Genomic DNA, 19441 nt, shown 5'->3' on the forward strand with positions numbered 1-19441 from the left:
CCTCTGTTCCTTTCTAGTCTTAGTCACTTTTGGTCTTTCTTTCCCACTCATGAAGTCCCCTTTAATATTGCTCGCAGGGCTGGTTTAATAGTCACAAACTCCTTTAGTTTTTGTTTGCCTGGGAAACTCTTTATCTCTCCTTCTATTCTAAATGATAGCCCTGCTGGATAGAGTATTCTTGGTTACAAATTTTTCCCATTCAGCACATGGAATATATCATGCGACTTTCTTCTTGCCTACCACATTTCTTTGGAGATATATGCTTCTAACCTTATTTGTCTCCCCTTGTAAGTTAGGGACTTCTTTTGTTTGCTGCTTTTAGGATTTTTTCTTTATGTCTATGTTTTGCAAACTTAACTACAATATGTCTTGGTATTGTCCTGCTTTTTTTGACTTTTATGGGAGTTCTCCTGGATTTGGATGTCTGTTTCTTTCCCTAGATTAGGCAAGTTTTCAGTTATAATTTCCTCAAATAAACCTTCCATCCCCTTTTCTCTCTCTTCCTACTCTGGGACTCCTATGATATGAATGCTATTGTGCTTTATGGAGTCACTGAGTTCCCTAAGTCTACATTTGTGATCTAATATTTTTCTTTCCCTGTTCTTTTCATTATTTCCCATAACTTTATCTTCTATATTGCTTATTTGTTCCTCTCCATCTCCCATCCTTGTGGTCATTACATGAAGTTGGTTTCAAATCTCGGGTATTGCAGTTTTCAGGTCTTTTATCTCTGCAGTAAGAGATTCCCTGGTGTCTTTTATGCTTTCCTCAAGCAAGCCCAACTAATATCTTCATGATTGTTGCTTTAAATTCTGGATAAGGCATATTATTTATATCTTTTCAATTAGATCCACAGTCATGACCTTTTCTTTCTTTTGGGATAAATTGCTTCATCCTGGCATTTTTGTCTAGGTCTCTGTCTTCTTCTCTGTGTTAGGAAAGCCTGTTATGTTTCCTGCTCCTGAGAGTAATGATGTAATTAATGTAATGATGTAATTATGAAGAAGAGGTCATATGATGTTCTGGGCCTGGCACTTCAGGAAGGATCTCTGGTGTATGCTTCATGCACTCTGCTCTACCCTCAGGTTTCTCCTTGCCTGCAGTGGAGAGTGTTTGGAGCTTGACCAGAGTGTGGAGAGTTTTAACTAGGCGTGCTCTGGCCTGCTTGTTAAAAGGGAGCTGATGTTATTTCCACTACAGGTGAAGCTTTGCAGAACTCTATGGTCAGTAGACATGGTGCATGCAAGGGTTTGTGCTGGTTTTCTGTGGGAGGGGCCCACTGTGCTGGTTCTTAGGCACACTTGCCAGAGAAAAGCAACACCAGCAGAGCGCAGGGGGTTGGGATTTGGCGTAAGCGGCTTAGGCCACCACTGTTGGCATTGTGCTCTTTACTGAAATTAGTTTATGCTGAGGGGCAGGGGAGAAATATGGCACCAGTCCCCTACCTCATCCCTGGAGAGGGGAGTTCAAGGTGACTGCTGTCAGGGAAGCCCTCCCAGAAGAGCAAATAATTTCCCCTATGCATTGTAGGTGTTTCTCAGGTCACTATTTTCACACTTCCTGCGTCCAGGTTGCTTGCCTCCCTGGAGCAGCATAGCGCACTTTGGGCTCTATCCCAGCCATGTTGGCTGAGTTTTAAGTACTCTTTACACCTAATGTGGGGCTTGAACTCACAACCCCGAGGTCAAGAGCTGTACGCTGTACTGACTGAGCCAGCCAGGTACCCTTTGGCTGAGTTTTAAAACTCCAAATTTTAGGGACATGGTGTGTCAGGGACGTGTACTGGTCTTCTGGGGCAGGGTTCTTGCTGTGCTGTGACTGATGCAGGTTTGACTCAGAAGGGCGGTTGTACCACAGTGCAGGGGCATGGGGTTTGGAGTAAGTCACAGCAAAGAGGCAATGTCCAGGTTAGCTGCCCTTAGAAGGTGTCTCTGCACCTATGCTGAGGGGTAAAGGAGGGATATGGCACCCACTGGCTCCTTTTTCCCCGGAAAGGTAAAGCTATCTTTTTCAGATATGTTCCAAGAAGGGGGGAACCGTCTCTTTCACTGTGTCTCTGATGATCCACAGATTGGGCCATCTCCAACCCCCCAGCCCCCCCCACACACCCAGGTTACCTGCTTGCCTTCTCTACAGGAGGACTGCAGAGCCCTCAGGGCTTTGTATCAGCCATGCCAGAGACCTCTAAGAGAACTCCAGTTTTTGGGCCCCACTGGTTGCAAATACTAACAAAAATCAGTCCTCGTTTTCCCTGTCAGTGTCTTTGGGGAAGTGTTTTCCTTGTGTGATTCCCTGTGCACTCCACTCTCTCTCATCTCTCCCCACAACCAGGGCTTCCTCCCCTCCGCAGCACCCGCAATCCATTTCTTCCCCAAACCACACCTCTGCATTTCCTACCTTCCACGATGTGGCTTCTTCTCTTCCTCTAGTTGTGCAGTTTGTTCTGTCAGTCTTCAGATTGATTTCTTGGGTATTCAGAATTCTGATTTGATTTTTATCTATCTGTGTTCGAGGAACGAGGCAAGCATAGGGTCCTCTTACTGCTATGCCATCTTAGCTCCTCTCTTTACTTTTTGCCCACAAAAATCACACTTCTCTGCATCTACTGTGAAGACATTCTTTCTTTTTTTTTTTTAAGATTTTATTTATTTATTTGACAGAGAGACAGTGAGAGAGGGAACACAAGCAGGGGGAGTGGGGGAGGGAGAAGCAGGCTTCCCGCGCAGCAGGGAGCCCGATGCGGGGCTCGATCCCAGGACCCTGGGATCATGACCTGAGCCGAAGGCAGCCGCTTAATGACTGAACCACCCAGGCGCCCTGTGAAGATATGCTTTCAAAAATACAAAATAACATATGAACAAATTTACTTATTGCAGCATTAATTGTAATAACAAATTATTAATATCACAAATATCCATTAGTGGAAGATTGGTTCAATGGACTATGGTACAATCTCACATTGGAACTCTGTGCAGCTGTGAAAAAATGGAAAAAAAATCTAAAATCTTATATGTAGTGATTTTCATGTCATACTGTCAAGTGAAAAAGATGCAAGGAGCAGAGTGTATAATTTATGCCACTGATTTTGGTAAGAAAGAGGGGAAAATAAGAATATCTATCATCTATCTATCATCTATCTATCTATCTATCTATCTATCTATCTATCTATCTAATCTATCTACTATCATCTATCTAATTTATAATTGCTCATTTCTCAAAGTGAAACACAGGAAGGACAAGCCAGAATCTAAACCAGGACCAAATGGAAAATGTTACCTACAAAATGTTGATAGGAATGAGTGGAGGGGATGAGAATGAGAGCCTGAATTCTCTTTAGTTCTGCTATAATAAGATATATGCATTCCAAAATATCACTGTATTATACAAAATTGCATAATAAAATCCACAGGGCTTTTTGATTTATTATTGCATAATAAAATATGGGGTTAGAGATGCAACACTCAAAAACTTCATCAATGACACAAAAAAAGATAGGAATCCAATTAGAGTGGCAGCACAGTTATACACATGTCAAATGGTTGAGAAATAGCTAAATATTATAACGAACATGGGACTGTACATGAAACAGACCTAAAATTAGCTGGTAGAAGTGAACATCACAACTCTTGTTCCAAGGAAAGTTGCAACCCTTGATGTGGATGTGTGTGGCTCATAACATGCAGTGACCTGAGGGAGCTGGTAGATGTTTCGGGGGTGTGCATGTATGTTTTTGTTCATTCTTATTCAACCTGGGTCAATTGGGTGAAGTTTCCTGGTGACGATATTGTGCATAAGCAAATTTGCACTATACTCAAATATGTAAATGGTGCTGGAACAAATTAGTATTTTCCAAAGTAAGCATTACACAATTTTCACTGATGAATATTACATATTAAAATATAAAATCATCTCAAAAAGGAGAGAAGGCACTCCTAAAATGTAATACAAAGAAACAAATGCATATGTGTCTCACAGTGATAGCAGAACCATGTGGAGAAAAGCATTATTTTGGGCAATATATGTAAGAAACCTCTCTGGCTGCACATTCTTACTCTACAAAAAATACCTTAAACATTACTTATGGGATACTTATGGATTTACTATTAATATAAATGTTGGTAATACAATTTTGAGACTGTTCTGTTTGTATTATAAAATACAGCAAATCAACTGATGTATTGATGTTATTAGGAACTAGAATTTTTCACGGTAGGGAGAAAAATTTATGAATTTAAAGGAAAATAAGAGAGAAAACCCTTTCTGATTTTGATTTTGAATTGGAAATATTAATGAAATCTTATGCTTGCTAAACCATATATTTCATAATAATTATTTTTTCCTCCACAAAAAGGGTCTAAAAGAATACCTTAGTGGCAATTAGCATACCAGTTTCCTGGATCTTGGTTTCTAATGTAAAATTCCTCATGAAAAGAAACAAGAGTTCTTAGAGAAATGATTGATTTCTGGCCTGAGACAGGAAAGCACACAGTGAGACAGATATCTTGTGCCAGAAAGAAGGTAATATTAAAAAAATGACACAAGATCCATCTGGAAGGGACCCCCTCTTGACAAATTTGATCATTTGAGCACCAGAAAAGAATAATGACAGTAACGGTTATGTACTGAACAACAAAGAAAAATCCATTATTCCAAGTGCACAAAGTATAAACCATAAAGGTTAAGATTCAAATGAGCTCATCAAACCTAAGAGCTTCTGTATATCAAAAGACACCATAAAGAAGTGAAACAACAAGCTTCAAAGTGGATGCTATTTGCTTTATGTGCAACTGACATGACTGGAGTCCCAAATACATTTTAAAAAGTCTAGATATTAATGGAATAAAGAAAACAACCCAATGGTAAACTTAGTTATGAATAAGTAGTTCAGAGATGAGAAAGCACAAATGGTCCATAAACATGTGAAAAGACTTCATATCTTTACTAAGTAGTGAAGTGCAAACTAAAGCCTCAGACTTGCTATCACCTATTGACCAGACTGGCAAAGTGAGAGTCTGATAGTACAGAGTGTTTTTGAGGATGTGGAGCAATGATACCCCTCACCTGCTGCTCATGGGCGTTCAAATGTGTGCAGTTTCTTTTTTTTTTTTAAAGATTTTATTTATTTATTTGACAGAGAGAGAGAGATAGCGAGAGCAGGAACACAAGCAGGGGGAGCGGGAGAGAGAGAAGCAGACTTCCCGAAGAGTGGGGAGCCTGATGTGGGGCTCGATCCCAGGACCTGGAATCATGACCTGAGCCGAAGGCAGCCACTTAACAACTGAGCCACCCAGGCGTCCCAATGTGTGCAGTTTCTTTGGAAAATTTACATTACCTACTGAGGTTGATGGCACATTCCCAGTGATTCAACAAAATTCCTGATGCATAAGATTGATCATGGCAACATCGTTCATTGAAGCAAAAAATGGGAAAGACCAATAGTCTATCAATACTAGAACACATCAGTAATTTTTTATGTTCATATAATGGAGTATGGAATAAGAGGAAAACGAAATAACTATATCTTTGGATCAACATATTTGAATTTTGTTAATGGACTAGTGAGTGAAAGAAGCAAGAAAAATACACGCAGTTGAGTCAATTTAAATAAAGCTTAAGAACAGACCATTAAACAATACATTATTTTGGGGTTGCATATGTAGATAATAAAAGATGATACAACTATTGAAAAATCAAGAACATTATGAAAACAAAGTCAAGATAGTTATTTCTGGAGAGAGGGAAGTAGAACTGGGCAGGAACTTACAGGAGACTTCAGAGGTCATGGTGTTTTATATATATATATTACATATATGTATATGTGTACATACATGTATATATATTTCTTAGGCTGTATAGTGAATATATGTCTGCTTCTTGTAGACCAAGTGGAAGTATGAATTTTAATTTTTATTTTAGTGGAGAAAAAGCCACTGTAATGATTTACAGTTAAGATAATAGAACAGCAGGGGAGTTTGGGTGGCTCAGTCGGTTAAGCAGATCCTTTCGGCTCAGGTCATGATCCCAGGGTCCTGGGATCCCTGCTCAGCATGGAGTCTGTTTCTCTCTCTCCCTCCCTCTGCCATTCCCCGTGTTCATGCTCTCTCTAGTGTGCTCTCTCTCTTTCTCTCAAATAAATAAATAAAATCTTACTTTTTTTTTTTTATTTTAAGAAAGATAATAGAACAGCAAACAAAAAGTTGTAGTTGATCTGGATAGAATGTCCATACTGGTCACTTTACTTTCCATTTTCAATATGTTTTGTTGTTTGTAATATAAAAGAACAAGCCCTGAGAATAATTATTTATTAATTTATTGATCTTGATACTTTAAAAAAATATTTTATTTTTTAAGTAATCTCCACACCCAAGGTGGGGATCAAATTTCACAACCCCGAGATCAAGAGTCCCACACTCTACTGACTGAGCCAGCCAGACACGCTGATCTTGATACTTTTTGATACAGAAATACCATGTCAATTTTCTTTCTAGTTATAATTAGTCATATTCTTTCTAGGTTATAATCAGGAATACTGACAACTAAGATGGGGAGTCAGCTCTTATCCTTAGAAAGTCTTGTAAGTACTTAAAGAAAAAAGTAGCAGCTTTATTACATAAATATAAATTACTTTGAGGCACCTGGGTGGCTCAGTCGGTTAAGTGTCTGACTCTTGATTTTGGTGTAGGTCATGATCTCAGGGTCATGGGAACGAGCCCCATGTCGGGCTCCCCACTCAATGGGAAGTCTGCTTGAGATTCTCTCACTCTCCCTCTGCCCCTCCCTCTGTGCACTCTCTCTCTCTCAAATAAATAAATACATCTTAAAAAAATAAATTATTTTAAAAAAATCTGAAAAACAATGTGCTGCCATTTACCTGTCAGGACGTTAAACTTGCCATGCATGTATCTTTTTAATTTTTTAAAATTTTATTAAAGTATAATTGATACACAAAAAATTACACATAATGTATACATCATGATGAGTTTGGGCATATGCATACACTCATGATACCACCATCACAATCAAGACACTAAACATGACTATCACTTCCAAAAATTTTCCTGTGTTATGTGTGCGTATGTGTGTGTGCGTCTGCGTGTGTGTGTTTGTGGTGAAAACACTTAACATGAGATCTATGTCTGTAACATATTTTAATGTGCACAGTATTGCATTTTTAACTAAAGGCACTGTGTTGTACAGCAGATCTTTAGAACTTATTCATCTTGCATAACTGAAACTATATACCTGTTGAACAAGTCTTTATGTCCCCCTCCTTCCTGTTACAGGCAATCATCATTCCATTCTCTGCTTCTGTGATTTTGACTACTTTAGATACCACATATAAGTGGAATCATGCAGTATTTGTCTTTCGTGACTCACTTATTTCACTTAGCATAATGTCTTCTAGCTTCATCCATGTTATTACAAATGGCAGGATTTTCTTCTTTTTTAAGACTAAATAATATTTTGTGTATATACTACATTTTCTTTATCCATTTATTGCTGATAAACATTTGGGTTGTTTCCATATCTTGGCTATTGTGAATAATGTGGCAATGAGCACGTAGATCAAAATCACAATGAGGTATCACGTCACACCTGTCAGGATGGCTATTACAAAAAAATGAAAAGATAACAAGTGTTACTAACTCAAAAAGATAGCAACACCCCCACATCCATAGGTAAATCCTATGAATTCTCATTACGAGGAGAAAATTTTTTCTTTATTATTTTTTTTTCTTTAACTTTTTATTGTATTTATATGAGTAGATGGATGTTAACTGAACCTAACATTGCTGGTAATCATTAATCATAATGCAAGGTAATAATTTCAAAATACATGTAAATCAAATTATCATGCTCTACACCTTAAACTTACATAGTGATGCATGTCAATTATTTCTCAATAAAACAGAGGAAAATTTTTAAAAAGAATGGCCTCATTAGTGTCATCAGTATCAGCTAAATATATCTCTTCACAATGAATCTCAGTCTCAATTTGTCATCCCTTTTTACCGGTAGATACGTGGTTTTTACCAAAGCCTTTCCAATATCCTTGGGTTGGAAAGTTGCCTCTGTACTAGTATCTGTGATTCATAATTTGCAGACCTTTTCAGAGAAATAGATGGTCTCCTTCCATTAATTTTCTAAGTATCAGGATGGGTTCCTCCATTATTAGCCTTTACATTGTATCACAGCACGATTTCTGATGAGGGCTCTTTGAATCCACATTCACTAATGTTCTCAGCATGAAATTGGGAGTATATGTTGTTGTTGTTGTTGTTGTTGTTTTGTCTGTGTCAGATTCAATGCTTCCCAAACTTTCTCCAGGCTACTTTTTAGGTGTTATTTCATGGTAAAATAGAGATAAGAGGTTAAAAAAAATGCAGGTCACCTGTCAATCATGCCCCTTACAACACAGTTAATTTCTTTGGTTACAGATTTGGGGTACATTTCAGGCAGGGGTGGCAAAATCTGACCAAGTTTCAAGGTTAAACAGTGCATTTGAAATGGATACTTTATATTTTTTGTTTAGCCAGCCAAATTTTTCCTATTTCAAAAATGTGAGCTATGAGACACAAGCTTGAATGAGTCTGGTGATTTGGGACATAAGTTTGTCTGAAGCTGGGTCCAAAATTGGCACCGGGCAAGCCACATGACAATCAATTTTATAGGAAATCAGAAAGGAGCTATTTCAAAAAAAGGCTAGCCTACAAATTTTAAAATAGAACAGATGGACAGAAAAATAGTACATTATGACCTAGTGAGAAAAAGAGACAGAGAAATTTGCACACTGATTTTTGCAATTCTTGGGACACACTTAGTTGCATTTCTTATGATGGATTTCATGAAATTTTCCTGTATCCTGATTACCAGCACCTCCCCCCCCTTGTTAGAACCTCTTTCAAAATTCTGTTCATTGAAACCAAATGATCTCTGCCTTTGAAATGGGTCTCCCTGTCTTTCCCCCTCAAATCATTTAGTCACCACCATCAAGCTAAGGTTCTGAATACCTGAATTTAGTATTTCTTCTGTCCATTATACTGTTGCCTCCGTCCTTAGAGATTAGAGCCAGAAAATGCTAGCACGGGACGGGACCTTTCTTTCATTTACTTCAACTCCTCCCATTGTCTACAATGTCAGTGACAGATGACAATGATACAGGTAGAACATTTCAATCCTAGAATTGTTTACTCTACCAACCATATGATTACCTCATGTATATTTAATTTTTTTTCTGAAAAAATAATGTGTAGTACTGTCCCTTCCTCACAGTCCTTTGGCCAGCAGCAGCAGCCCCTGAGCCTACATCTATTGTGTGTGATGCCACACCTTTGTCTGAGTGCCCTCAGTGAGTTGGACTCTCCCCGAGAGCTGCCATCCTATTTGTGATGCTGCTAGCTATCACTTCCAAGCTGACGCTTTGCTGGAGATTGTGCTGCTCTTAAAGCATTCCTTTTGTTCTTTTGTTCTGTGAGCTCCATGTGTGGCTGCTTGCTCTGCTTCAGCACACTGCACAGCTTCTGTTTGGCATGGCTATTGTCATTTCTGTCCCTCACATGACCAGACTAGGAAGAATGAAGCATATCAGTTGAACTGATCTTATGATTCATGTTCCTACATGATCAGTGAGGATGGCTAAACTTTGTAACTTAAGATCTCTTGTTGAGATTTGGATTTAGTAAATAGCGAGCAAAGTGTCCGAATATCTTTACTCTAGCATCATCTGTATTTGAAAAGAAATATAGCACCAATTGGAAACAGGTTCTGAGTTGTAATGAATATCCAGAGACCAGAGCATCCTGCCATCAATGCCCCAGCCCATCTCACTCTCTGATGGAATGGGGCTGTATTGGGGCAGATAATAGATGGATACAGAGCCAAGGTTTGGCTTACAATGGGTCTGTATGTTCTGTATACCCTCTTGGTGGTCATTTCTGATGTCCCTCAACGTATAATTGTGCCACCCTCACATTGAGCATTTGACCCAGATAGTAAAAGGACATCATAGTGCGGAAGGTTGAGCACAAACCACTGAAACAGCCCTGCACCTGTACCCTCGAGAAATGCATGCCATCTCTAAGCACTTTAAGGAGCTAAAGGATATAGGAGTGGTGCTCCCCTTCCTGTCTTCAGTTAAGTCATCAATATGGCCCCCAAAAAAACCTCCAGATGAATCCTGAAAGATGACTGCAGGCTACCAGAGACTCCACTGAATAGCAGCCTGATTGCGGCTGCTATCTCAGACATGGTGCTGTGCTAGACTAGATTAATCTGGCCTCAGCTCCTGCTAATGTGGATTTGGCAAATATGTTATTTTGTACTCAGATCAGATAAAACAGATCAGAAACAATTTTCATACACATGAAATGTACAAAATTAGGCATTCACAGTTTTTCTTCAGGGTTCTGTTAACTTACTTGCCCTCTGTCAGAATATAGTCCTAAGATATCTGGACCACCTGGTCGCCCCACAGAACATCACATTGATTTACTACATTGATAACTCTACGATAATTAAGCTGTTGAGCAAGAAGTGGCTAGCAAACTGGGAGCCTTGGTAAGTATGTACATTCCAGAGAATGAGAGATAGGCCAACACGGCAAAGATTCGGGGAGTAGCCCAACACATCAGGATAATTGCTCGCAGTCCAGTGCCCAGGGACTGCAAGGACATACTCTCTAACTTAGAGGATAAATTAATGAATTTTGTGTCTCTTACCACAAAGAAGGAAGCACAATGCCTGGTAGAACCCTTTGGGTTTAAGAGAGAGCATATCCCACACCTGGTGGCATGGAAAGCTCTCACCTTTGAGTGGGTCCTGGGGAAGGAAAGACTCTGCAGCAGATCCAGGCTTCCATTAAGGCAATCTTTCTACTTAAGCCATGTGAAAGCCATATGGCACTCTCCAGTGGGAGAATCATGACACAGACGTATGGGCTTCTGGAGCAAGCCTGTGCCAGACGTAGTGGAGAATTACACACCTTTGAGAAACAATTCCTGGCACAATATTGGACCTTGCCTAGTGATAAAGTACCTGGTAATGGATATCGTGCCTCTGCAACTTTGCCAAACCCACTAAGTCATAAAGACAGGTGAATCCACCAGCTCCATTATGACCATCTGGGAAGATAAAAGCCTACCCCTGGCTTACAAATGGGTTGAATTAATATGTGGATGAAAGCTGAAAATGGCAGCTTCACTCAGGAAAGTCCTTGAAAACAGTGGGAAGTGGAAAACAAAATCCTCCGAATGGACAGAGCTTCAGGTAATCCACCTGGCCATCCAATTTGTGCACACAGAGTTCAGGACGTACAGTGCTCCAAGTAATGTTGAATGCCTTGCTTACAGGGGCTCAAAAGGAAAAAGACTGGAAAATTTTGGATAAGAGGGTTTGATGTACAGGCATGAGGATGGAGATAGGGGAATAAAGCTACAAAGTGGGAATGACTGTTTCACATGGCAGTTCTCACAGGAGAGTATCAAGTAATAAGATTTGGCCAGTCAATTTCACCCGGTCTGTGTGATTGCTCACATCAGCACAGGTATGATGAGCACATGGATTCAATTAACTCAGGGGTCACGGTGGGAGTGATGGAGGCTAAGCATGGGTCCAACGGCATGAGATTCCTCTTACCAAGGCTCACATAGCTGCTGCTGCGACTGAATGTCCACACTGGCAGCAAGAGAGAACAATGCTTGCACTCTAGGTGGAGCTATTTATCAAGGAGCCCAATCGGCCATTTGATGGTGAGTTGAATAAATCAGCTGGTTCCTTTCACCCTGGAAAGAACAAAGACTTGATTTAATAAAAATAAATACATATCATGGGGGAGATTTTTCATTCCTGTTCATAGGACCTCACCAGTACAACTATCCAAGAGTGGATGTAGTGTTTAATTCTCCAGTATGGGATCCCACATAGCACTGGTCAGCTCAGAAGACCTTCTTTATAGCAAAGGAAGCATGGGAGTGGGTCCATAACTATGTGACCCAGTAGTTATATCACATATGCACTTTCAGCTGTTGGCCTGAAAGAGCAGAGGCACGATAGCCTAAAGCACTCTTCTATGAAGATCATGCTTCAACCTCCAAGATGCAGTGTATGCATTGCATCAACAACTTTATACAGTATCATGTAAGAAGAATACTTACATCTGAGAACCAAGGAGTAGAGACAGGAGAAGCTCCACTAATTATCATTCTTCATGACCCACTGGATGTTTATGTCCCCCATCCCCACAACTCTAGGCTCTACGTGGCTGGAAGTCCTAATCCCCAAAGGGTACAAAGTCTTGCCAAGGAAAAATGATGAGAATCCTATTGAGCTACAAGCTATGGTTGAAACCCGGGCACTCAGGCTCTTTGTGCCCGGAGACTGCAGGAAAGGAGGAATCATAATCTTGACAGGAATAATTGACAATAATCACCAACAGGTGGTAGGGTTTCTGTTGCACAGTGGGATCAGGGAGGAATATGTGTGGCACCTGGTGATCAACCTGGGTGTGTGCTGCTACTCACTTGTCCAATTGTAATGATAAATTAAAAGGGTCAGCAACCACAATGTGAAAAAGTTATGGTAGCCAAGGGTTCAGGGTCTTCAGGGATGGTCCAGATCATACTACCAAGCCAACCATCAAGACCATCAATGGTGGTCTGAGGATGAGGGGAATCCCTAATGGACAGCCGAGGAAGAAGATGATGGGTATCGTTAGATGGGGTCCAAGACCAGCTGCAATAGTAGGATTATAGTTCATACTACTTACCTCCCTCTCTGTCCTTCCCCTAAAAATAGAGGCCCCTGGAATCCTGGACTAACCTCTCTCAAACGTCTTTGAGGAAACCAAGACAATCAGTTCAAGGGATAGATAAATGTGAACATGGAGATGTACTCAGAATCCACTTAAAAGAAAGATTTGTTGCTCCAGCACATGGGTGTGTTAGCCCTTCTGAGTTTGCTTGCCTCAGCTTCAGAGAGCAGTGTAATCCAAGAAAGAGCATGATCTTCCCGGGGTGACCCCACCCCCAATAACTGATTTTGAAGGAATTATAAAGGCCTAGCCATTCCCCTTACTGGAAGATATCAGCTCATTACAAGTAATACATACTTCAGAATCCCCTGTGGGGTTAGCTGAGGCTTTGTTGTATCTACACCATTTGATTTCTCTCTCTGCCCAGTGCTGTCTTCTCCATATCCACCACAACCATGGGGGCCTTATAATAAGGTTTCCATTTCTAATGTCTACTTTTCACATTTCTAATGATATTCCAGTAAAACTTTTAAAATAGTCATCTTATATGCAAAAGCCTGAAATTGCCACTTAGTGAAGCCAACTATCAGAATTTGAGTTTCTCTTTCTTAGGACAGAATTTAAGATTTAATTTGTGGCCTAACTAGAAAACAAAAAATAAAACAAAGCACCATCTATGGAAAAAAAAAAAAGCCAAATGATGGAAAAATCCTATTGTTTTTCCTCTTGAACTCAAGGTCTTATTTTAAAAATCTGTCGGTCAATAAATACAGTTTGCCTCTGGTAGGGATTTTGACTCCGCAAGGGAATATATTTCACTTATAGTAAATTCAAAAAAATATTCAAAGGTAGTTAGGGTGTGATTACTGTCCTGGGAAATCATAATTCCTGGTTATTTGCAATCTATTTATTGTATTTTTGTGTGGCAATATTGAATAAACTACTGTTGTATACCTCCTAGAGTTTTTATGAGAGACAAATTTAAGATAAGTAGATTGCCATTTCAGGTTAGCTTTTGATTCTGTTTTCTTTTAAATTGATCTTATAATGATAATAGCATTTCTCAAATGGCTGAAGTTAAGTCTTTACATATATTTATTGTTTTTCTTCTTCCTGCAGTCATGATAAAGCACCTATATATTTTATATATAAATTAAGTAGTTTCCATAGAATCCTAAATTGATTGATTCATTTATTTTGCTTCAACAATATTTACTAGGTTCCCACTAGGTGTCAGACCCTTGGCCAGGTGTTAGGGATATAGTTGAATAAGATATGGCAGTTCCCTTAAGGAAATTATTCCCTAAGAAAACATGGTGTGAATGGTTTCTTAAATGGTTTTTATTTTTCTGCCATCATCGTCTTAAATTCAGTTTGTCAGTGTTATGGACTGAATTGTATCTCTCCAAAATGCATATGTTGAAGTCTAATTCCCGATGTGACTCTGTTTGGACACAGGGCATTTAAAGAGGCAATTAAAGTTAAGTGAGCTCAAAAAGCTGGGGCCCTAATCCAGCGGGACTTGTGTCCCTATAAGAGGAAGAAATACCAGGGTGCCTGGGTGGCTCAGTTGGTTAAGTGTCTGCCTTTGGCTGAGGTCATGATCCTAAGGTCCTGCAATTGAGCCCTGTGTCAGGCTTCCTGATCAGCGGGGAGTCTGCTTCTCTCTTTTCTTCTGCCTCTCACCAATGCTTGTTCTCTCTCTCAAACAAATAAATAAAATCTTAAAAAAAAAAAAAGGAAGAAACACCAACAATTCATACACACAGAGGAAAAAGGCTGTGTGAAGACACAGAGAGAAGGTGGCCATCTACAAGCTAAGAAAAGAGGCCTCAGGAGAAACTAAACCTGCTGGAACCTTGATCTTGGTCTTCCAGCCCCCAGAACTATGAGAAAAATGAATTTATGTTGTCTAAATCACCCCATTTGTGGTATTTTGTTTGGGAAGCTGTAGCCCACTAATACTGTCAGATATTCCCTTTTTGCAAATTGAGAATTTACTCTGGTAAAGTGTGATGATATGTGGTCACTTTACCACTAAGAACATCTTCATTTTATTTTATTTATTTATTTTAAAGATTTTATTTATTTATTTGACAGAGAGAGACACAGTGAGAGAAGGAACACAAGCAGGCGGAGTGGGAGAGGGAGAAGCAGGCTTCCCAGCGAGCAGGGAGCCCGATGTGGGGCTCGATCCCAGGACCCTGTTATCATGACCTGAGCCGAAGGCAGACGCTTAATGACTGAGCCACCCAGGTGCCCCAAGAACATCCTCATTTTAAAGCATTGAAAATAAAATCCCACTCGCCCCAAAATATTTTACTCAAATATTCTTTTTCTCCATCACTTTCTTCTCCAGTGCAGGGGGGCAGGGCAGCAGCAGGGAGGGAAACAGGCATGTTCTTTCCTCTACTCCTCCCCTACCTGAGCTTCTGCCCCTCCTCCTCTGCTTAGCTCTGATTCTTATGACCCATCGTGCATTGGGGCCAGAAAAGGGGAGATGAAAGAAGGACAAATGTCACACATCCCTTTCTATCACATCCCATAGTTGAGGCCCTCTCTCCTGGTGCTATAAGGAGTAGCACTGCTGGGCTCTTTGGGGAAACTCAGAACCAGCCCTGGGAATCTCCCAGCTCCCTTGTGATGGACAGTGATAATGTGCTTTCAGTCTGACTTCTGTTAACTTCTCTCATGCCTCTCAAGCAGGCAGTCCTCTTGAACAGGGTTCTTTCAACAGGACCTGGTCCTTGCCGTTCTGTGTAGGATCACTTAACTCAGGCAAACTCATATATCCTAGCCCCCCCCCATCTGTGACTATGTGGGCCCCTCTGCTCCCTCTGCTGTCATCCCCGCCACTCCCTCATGGACAACCCCAGCGGGCAACCACCTTCAGAACCCACCAGGTGAGATGCTGACATTGGGCTTTCTCCTCATCTGTGCCTCCAGTCTCGGGGAAAATACTGTAGGTTCTTTCTGCCAAGAACCCTCAGGCAGTACCAATGGCAGCACCAGGCAGGCCTCCTTGTCTCTGCTGCTCATCAAGCCTCACCTGAAGAGTAAGATGTTAGCCAGACCCTCACTACACAGAACACCTATCTCTACAGGTGACTCCTGCTACTGCCCACACCTCATGTGACTCCAAGTGGCAAAGGTGAAGCACTTTCCTCTTCTTCTTCATAAGAAAGGAGGGAATCAATACCATAGTGTTTCTACTCAAATGCATTCCCTTCAAAGACTCCCCAGCATGAATCTTTAACCTTTTCCGGTATAAGTTGGAGATTTAACTTGGGGATCATTAGTGTAGGAACCACTTTGGCGGCCTCTTGGCAAGACCTTGCATAGACATGTCCAGCATCCCTCTTCAGAATGTCCTTAGCCCGTTCCACCACCAGTGTCTTCAACTTGTATGGCTTAGCTAAAGTTACACAATGAAAAGTCCTGTTTCACATCCTGCTACAATACAACTTAAAAAACCATCATATATTATCCTGACATAAAATGTAGCTATAGTTCCATTTACAAATATAGCCATTAAACTTTGTAGTCAACTTGGAAGAAGCAACTGAAGTGAAACATATACTGAACTTCTGATAATTTCTAAGTACCAAAATCTTTATTTTAAGAAATTAGCTGTTAGAAGTTATCAGGGAAATTTTATATGCTTTTCCTTCATGATATAGAACTGTAAATACATTTTAAGTGGGCATCTAAGCTTTTTATTATTATTTTCTTTGCCTCACATCTCAAGAGGTCTCTCACCCTTCCATGAACTTGGCAGAACACAGAGCAGAGAGCCAAACTATAAAGTGGGCCAGCTCTGTTGATTCCAGTTACAGAAACTTACACAAATATCCTAATCTTCTGAGCCTCCTCACTTTCTTGGCCATGAAAATGGGGAAGAAAACATCTACCTCTCTGGTGTTGTGAGAATTAAATCAGATAATAAATAAAGCTCCTATGGGTACTAGTCGGTTAAGCATCTGCCTTCTGCTCAGGTCATGATCCCAGGGTCCTGGGATCCCTGAGTTGGGCTCTCTGCTCAGTGGGGAGTCTACCTCTCCCTCTTTCTCTGCGATTCCCTCTACCTCTCCCCCTGCTTGTGCTTTTCTCACTCTCTCTGTCAAACAAATAAATAAAATCTTTAAAAATAAATAAATAAATAATAAAACAAGTTCCTAGATCATAGTATGTAAGTCATAAACATCTGGTTATTGACTAAAACCCCCAAGAAAAATTGGGCTGTTCTTCACCTCATAGGCAGATATAGTTAAGGTGTAATAAAGGTGTCCACTCACTAGAGTCCATTCCTGACTTTCTCCACACTAGCCGTCCTTAGTTTCCTGTGCTTTGGCCCAGTCCAGGAATGAACCTCCTCAGCATTTCAGCAACCCAGCTGAGAACCTCAGATCTGCTCCTGAGGCAGTGGGGGTAGACTTGTAAAAGTTCTAAGTATGGAGACAAAGGCCTGATTTTGAACTTTCTTTCTGGCTTCCCAAAACCATGTATGTGTGAGTCATCTGATGTCTATGAGCCTCCTATACCTCTCCTGTGAGTACAACATAGAAGGTACAAGAGCATTAAACAATTACATATGCACAATATATGATTAGTACTAGAACTAGCTTTGTAGTCTCAGTAAATAATTTAACCTCTCTAGGCCTATCTCTGCACCTCTTAAATAAGGATAGTAAGCTTGAGGATCTTGACATTATTTTCTACATATTTTATCATTACCTGAAAGGCTACTTTATGAATACCTATTTTGCTGTAAACAAGTGAATGTCATTAGTGGTTTATTGAGATTATACAGGATTGCCTAGTTATTTTCTATTTTAAAAGATACAAGTTGGGATGTACAGTTTAAATTTTTCATTTATTTGATAGTAATTACTACTACTGAATTTTTTATGCCTTAATATAGAGTACAAAAGGGGGAAAAAAGCTTCAAAGATATGTTTCCACAATAGTTCAATAATGAAATTCAGTAAATACTTCTCTTTAATCTTTGTATCTTATCATCTGTGGAAAATAAATCTAAAATACACAACATATTAATTGGATACCAATTATTTCTCATTTATCATTTAGAAATGTGTGAATGTGACTTACTAGTCTATAGGGGGAAAATTTGCCACACAAATTAAGAACTCAAGTATGGAAGTACAGATATCTCTTCAAGATTCTGATTTCAATTCTTTTGGATAAATACCCAGAAATGGAATTGTTGGATCTTATGGTAGTCTTGCTTCTAATCTCTAGAGAAACTTCCACATTGTTTTCCATAGTAGCTACACCATTCTGTAATCTCACCAAGAGTGTATAAAGATTCCTTTTTCTCCACATCCTTGCTAACATTTATCTTTTTCCTCCCAGTTTTACTGAGAAATAATTGACATACATCATTTATATGTTTAAGGCATGCAGCATGATGGTTTGATTTATATATATTGTGACGTGATTACCACAATAGGTTCGGCTAACATCCATCTTCTCATATAGATACAATTTTAAAAGAGAAAGGAAAAAAGGAAAAAAAAATTCTCCTTGTAACGGGACTCTTAGGATTTACTTTTTTTTTTTTTAAAGATTTTATTTATTTATTTGAGACAGAGAGCATGAGAGGGAGGAGGGTCAGAGGGAGAAGCAGACTCCCTGCCGAGCAGGGAGCCCGATGCAGGACTCGATCCCAGGACTCCAGGATCATGACCTGAGCCAAAGGCAGTCGCTTAACCAACTGAGCCACCCAGGCGCCCAGGATTTACTTTCTTAACAACTTTCCCATGTATCACACAGCAGTGTTAGCTCTAGTCACCATGTTGGACATGACATTCCTTAGCACTTATCTCTCTTACATCTGCAAGTTAGTACCTTTTGACCACCTTCCTCCAATCCCCCATCCCTTCACTGTACCTTGCACTAATCTCCAGCGGGGGCTTCATCTCCACTTTTATTTCTTTACCTCTATCTGCACATACCTCTTTTACTTTCATCACTTTGTGGTGATACTGTTCTTGTTTGGCCCAGTTTTCAAAAACTCTGGTCATGTTTCAGACATTCCCATTCCTCTTACTATCTCAGGAAAGCCAGACTTTCAGAGGTTTTTCTGAAAGGAGTGGGAATCAATTAATAAAACACTAGATAGATCAGGACATCTAGTGTTTGTAGCTCAATATTCTTCTTCTGTTTGCATAGTGATCAGTAAATAATTGGTCTACAGATAAATGGACTACTACAAAATGCATCTGTGGAAAGTAGGACTGAGAAGTAAGAGTTTTGCTTATTTGCTTTTTCATATACAGTTATAAATTGGGTCTAAGGCAAGGGGATTACTTAAATCCTTTGCATTCCAGTATAACCCTGCTCTACTCAATAGCACAACAAAGGTTAAACATAGTTATAATACCCAGATGGAAGAGGAGTTAGGTGTTCAGATTTAAAATAAGACAAATGGTAGGGATGAGATGAGGTTATCAATAAAATACATTATTAATAATAAACCTCCCTAAATAATCTAGAACACTGAAATTTATTTGTTTTGTCTCCAAAGACTATTGAAATGAAGAGCATTGAAAAATTTATATTACCAATTCCAATTCTTTAAACTAAATTTTGACATAGCAAAGGGATATTTTTTCGGGGCACCTGGGTGGCTCAGTCGTTAAGTATCTGCCTTCGGCTCAGGTCATGATAACA

At 39.8% G+C, this 19441-nt stretch overlaps 1 protein-coding gene across 1 annotated transcript in view; it reads right to left on the reverse strand.

Moving 5' to 3' along the window:
- The window catches only part of LOC118022526 (mitochondrial fission 1 protein-like), a 41817-nt gene extending 23025 nt beyond the window's left edge, over positions 1–18792 (reverse strand). The window contains 3 exon segments of the mRNA XM_035023248.1: positions 16006–16163; positions 17290–17294; positions 18617–18792. Coding sequence (XP_034879139.1) covers positions 16006–16163; positions 17290–17294; positions 18617–18792 — 339 coding nt within the window.
- Positions 18793–19441: the final 649 nt, after the last annotated feature.

The sequence above is a fragment of the Mirounga leonina genome, unplaced genomic scaffold (assembly GCF_011800145.1).
Source record: "Mirounga leonina isolate KUSES-001 unplaced genomic scaffold, KU_Mleo_1.0 Mir_176, whole genome shotgun sequence".
Taxonomy (NCBI): domain Eukaryota; kingdom Metazoa; phylum Chordata; class Mammalia; order Carnivora; family Phocidae; genus Mirounga; species Mirounga leonina.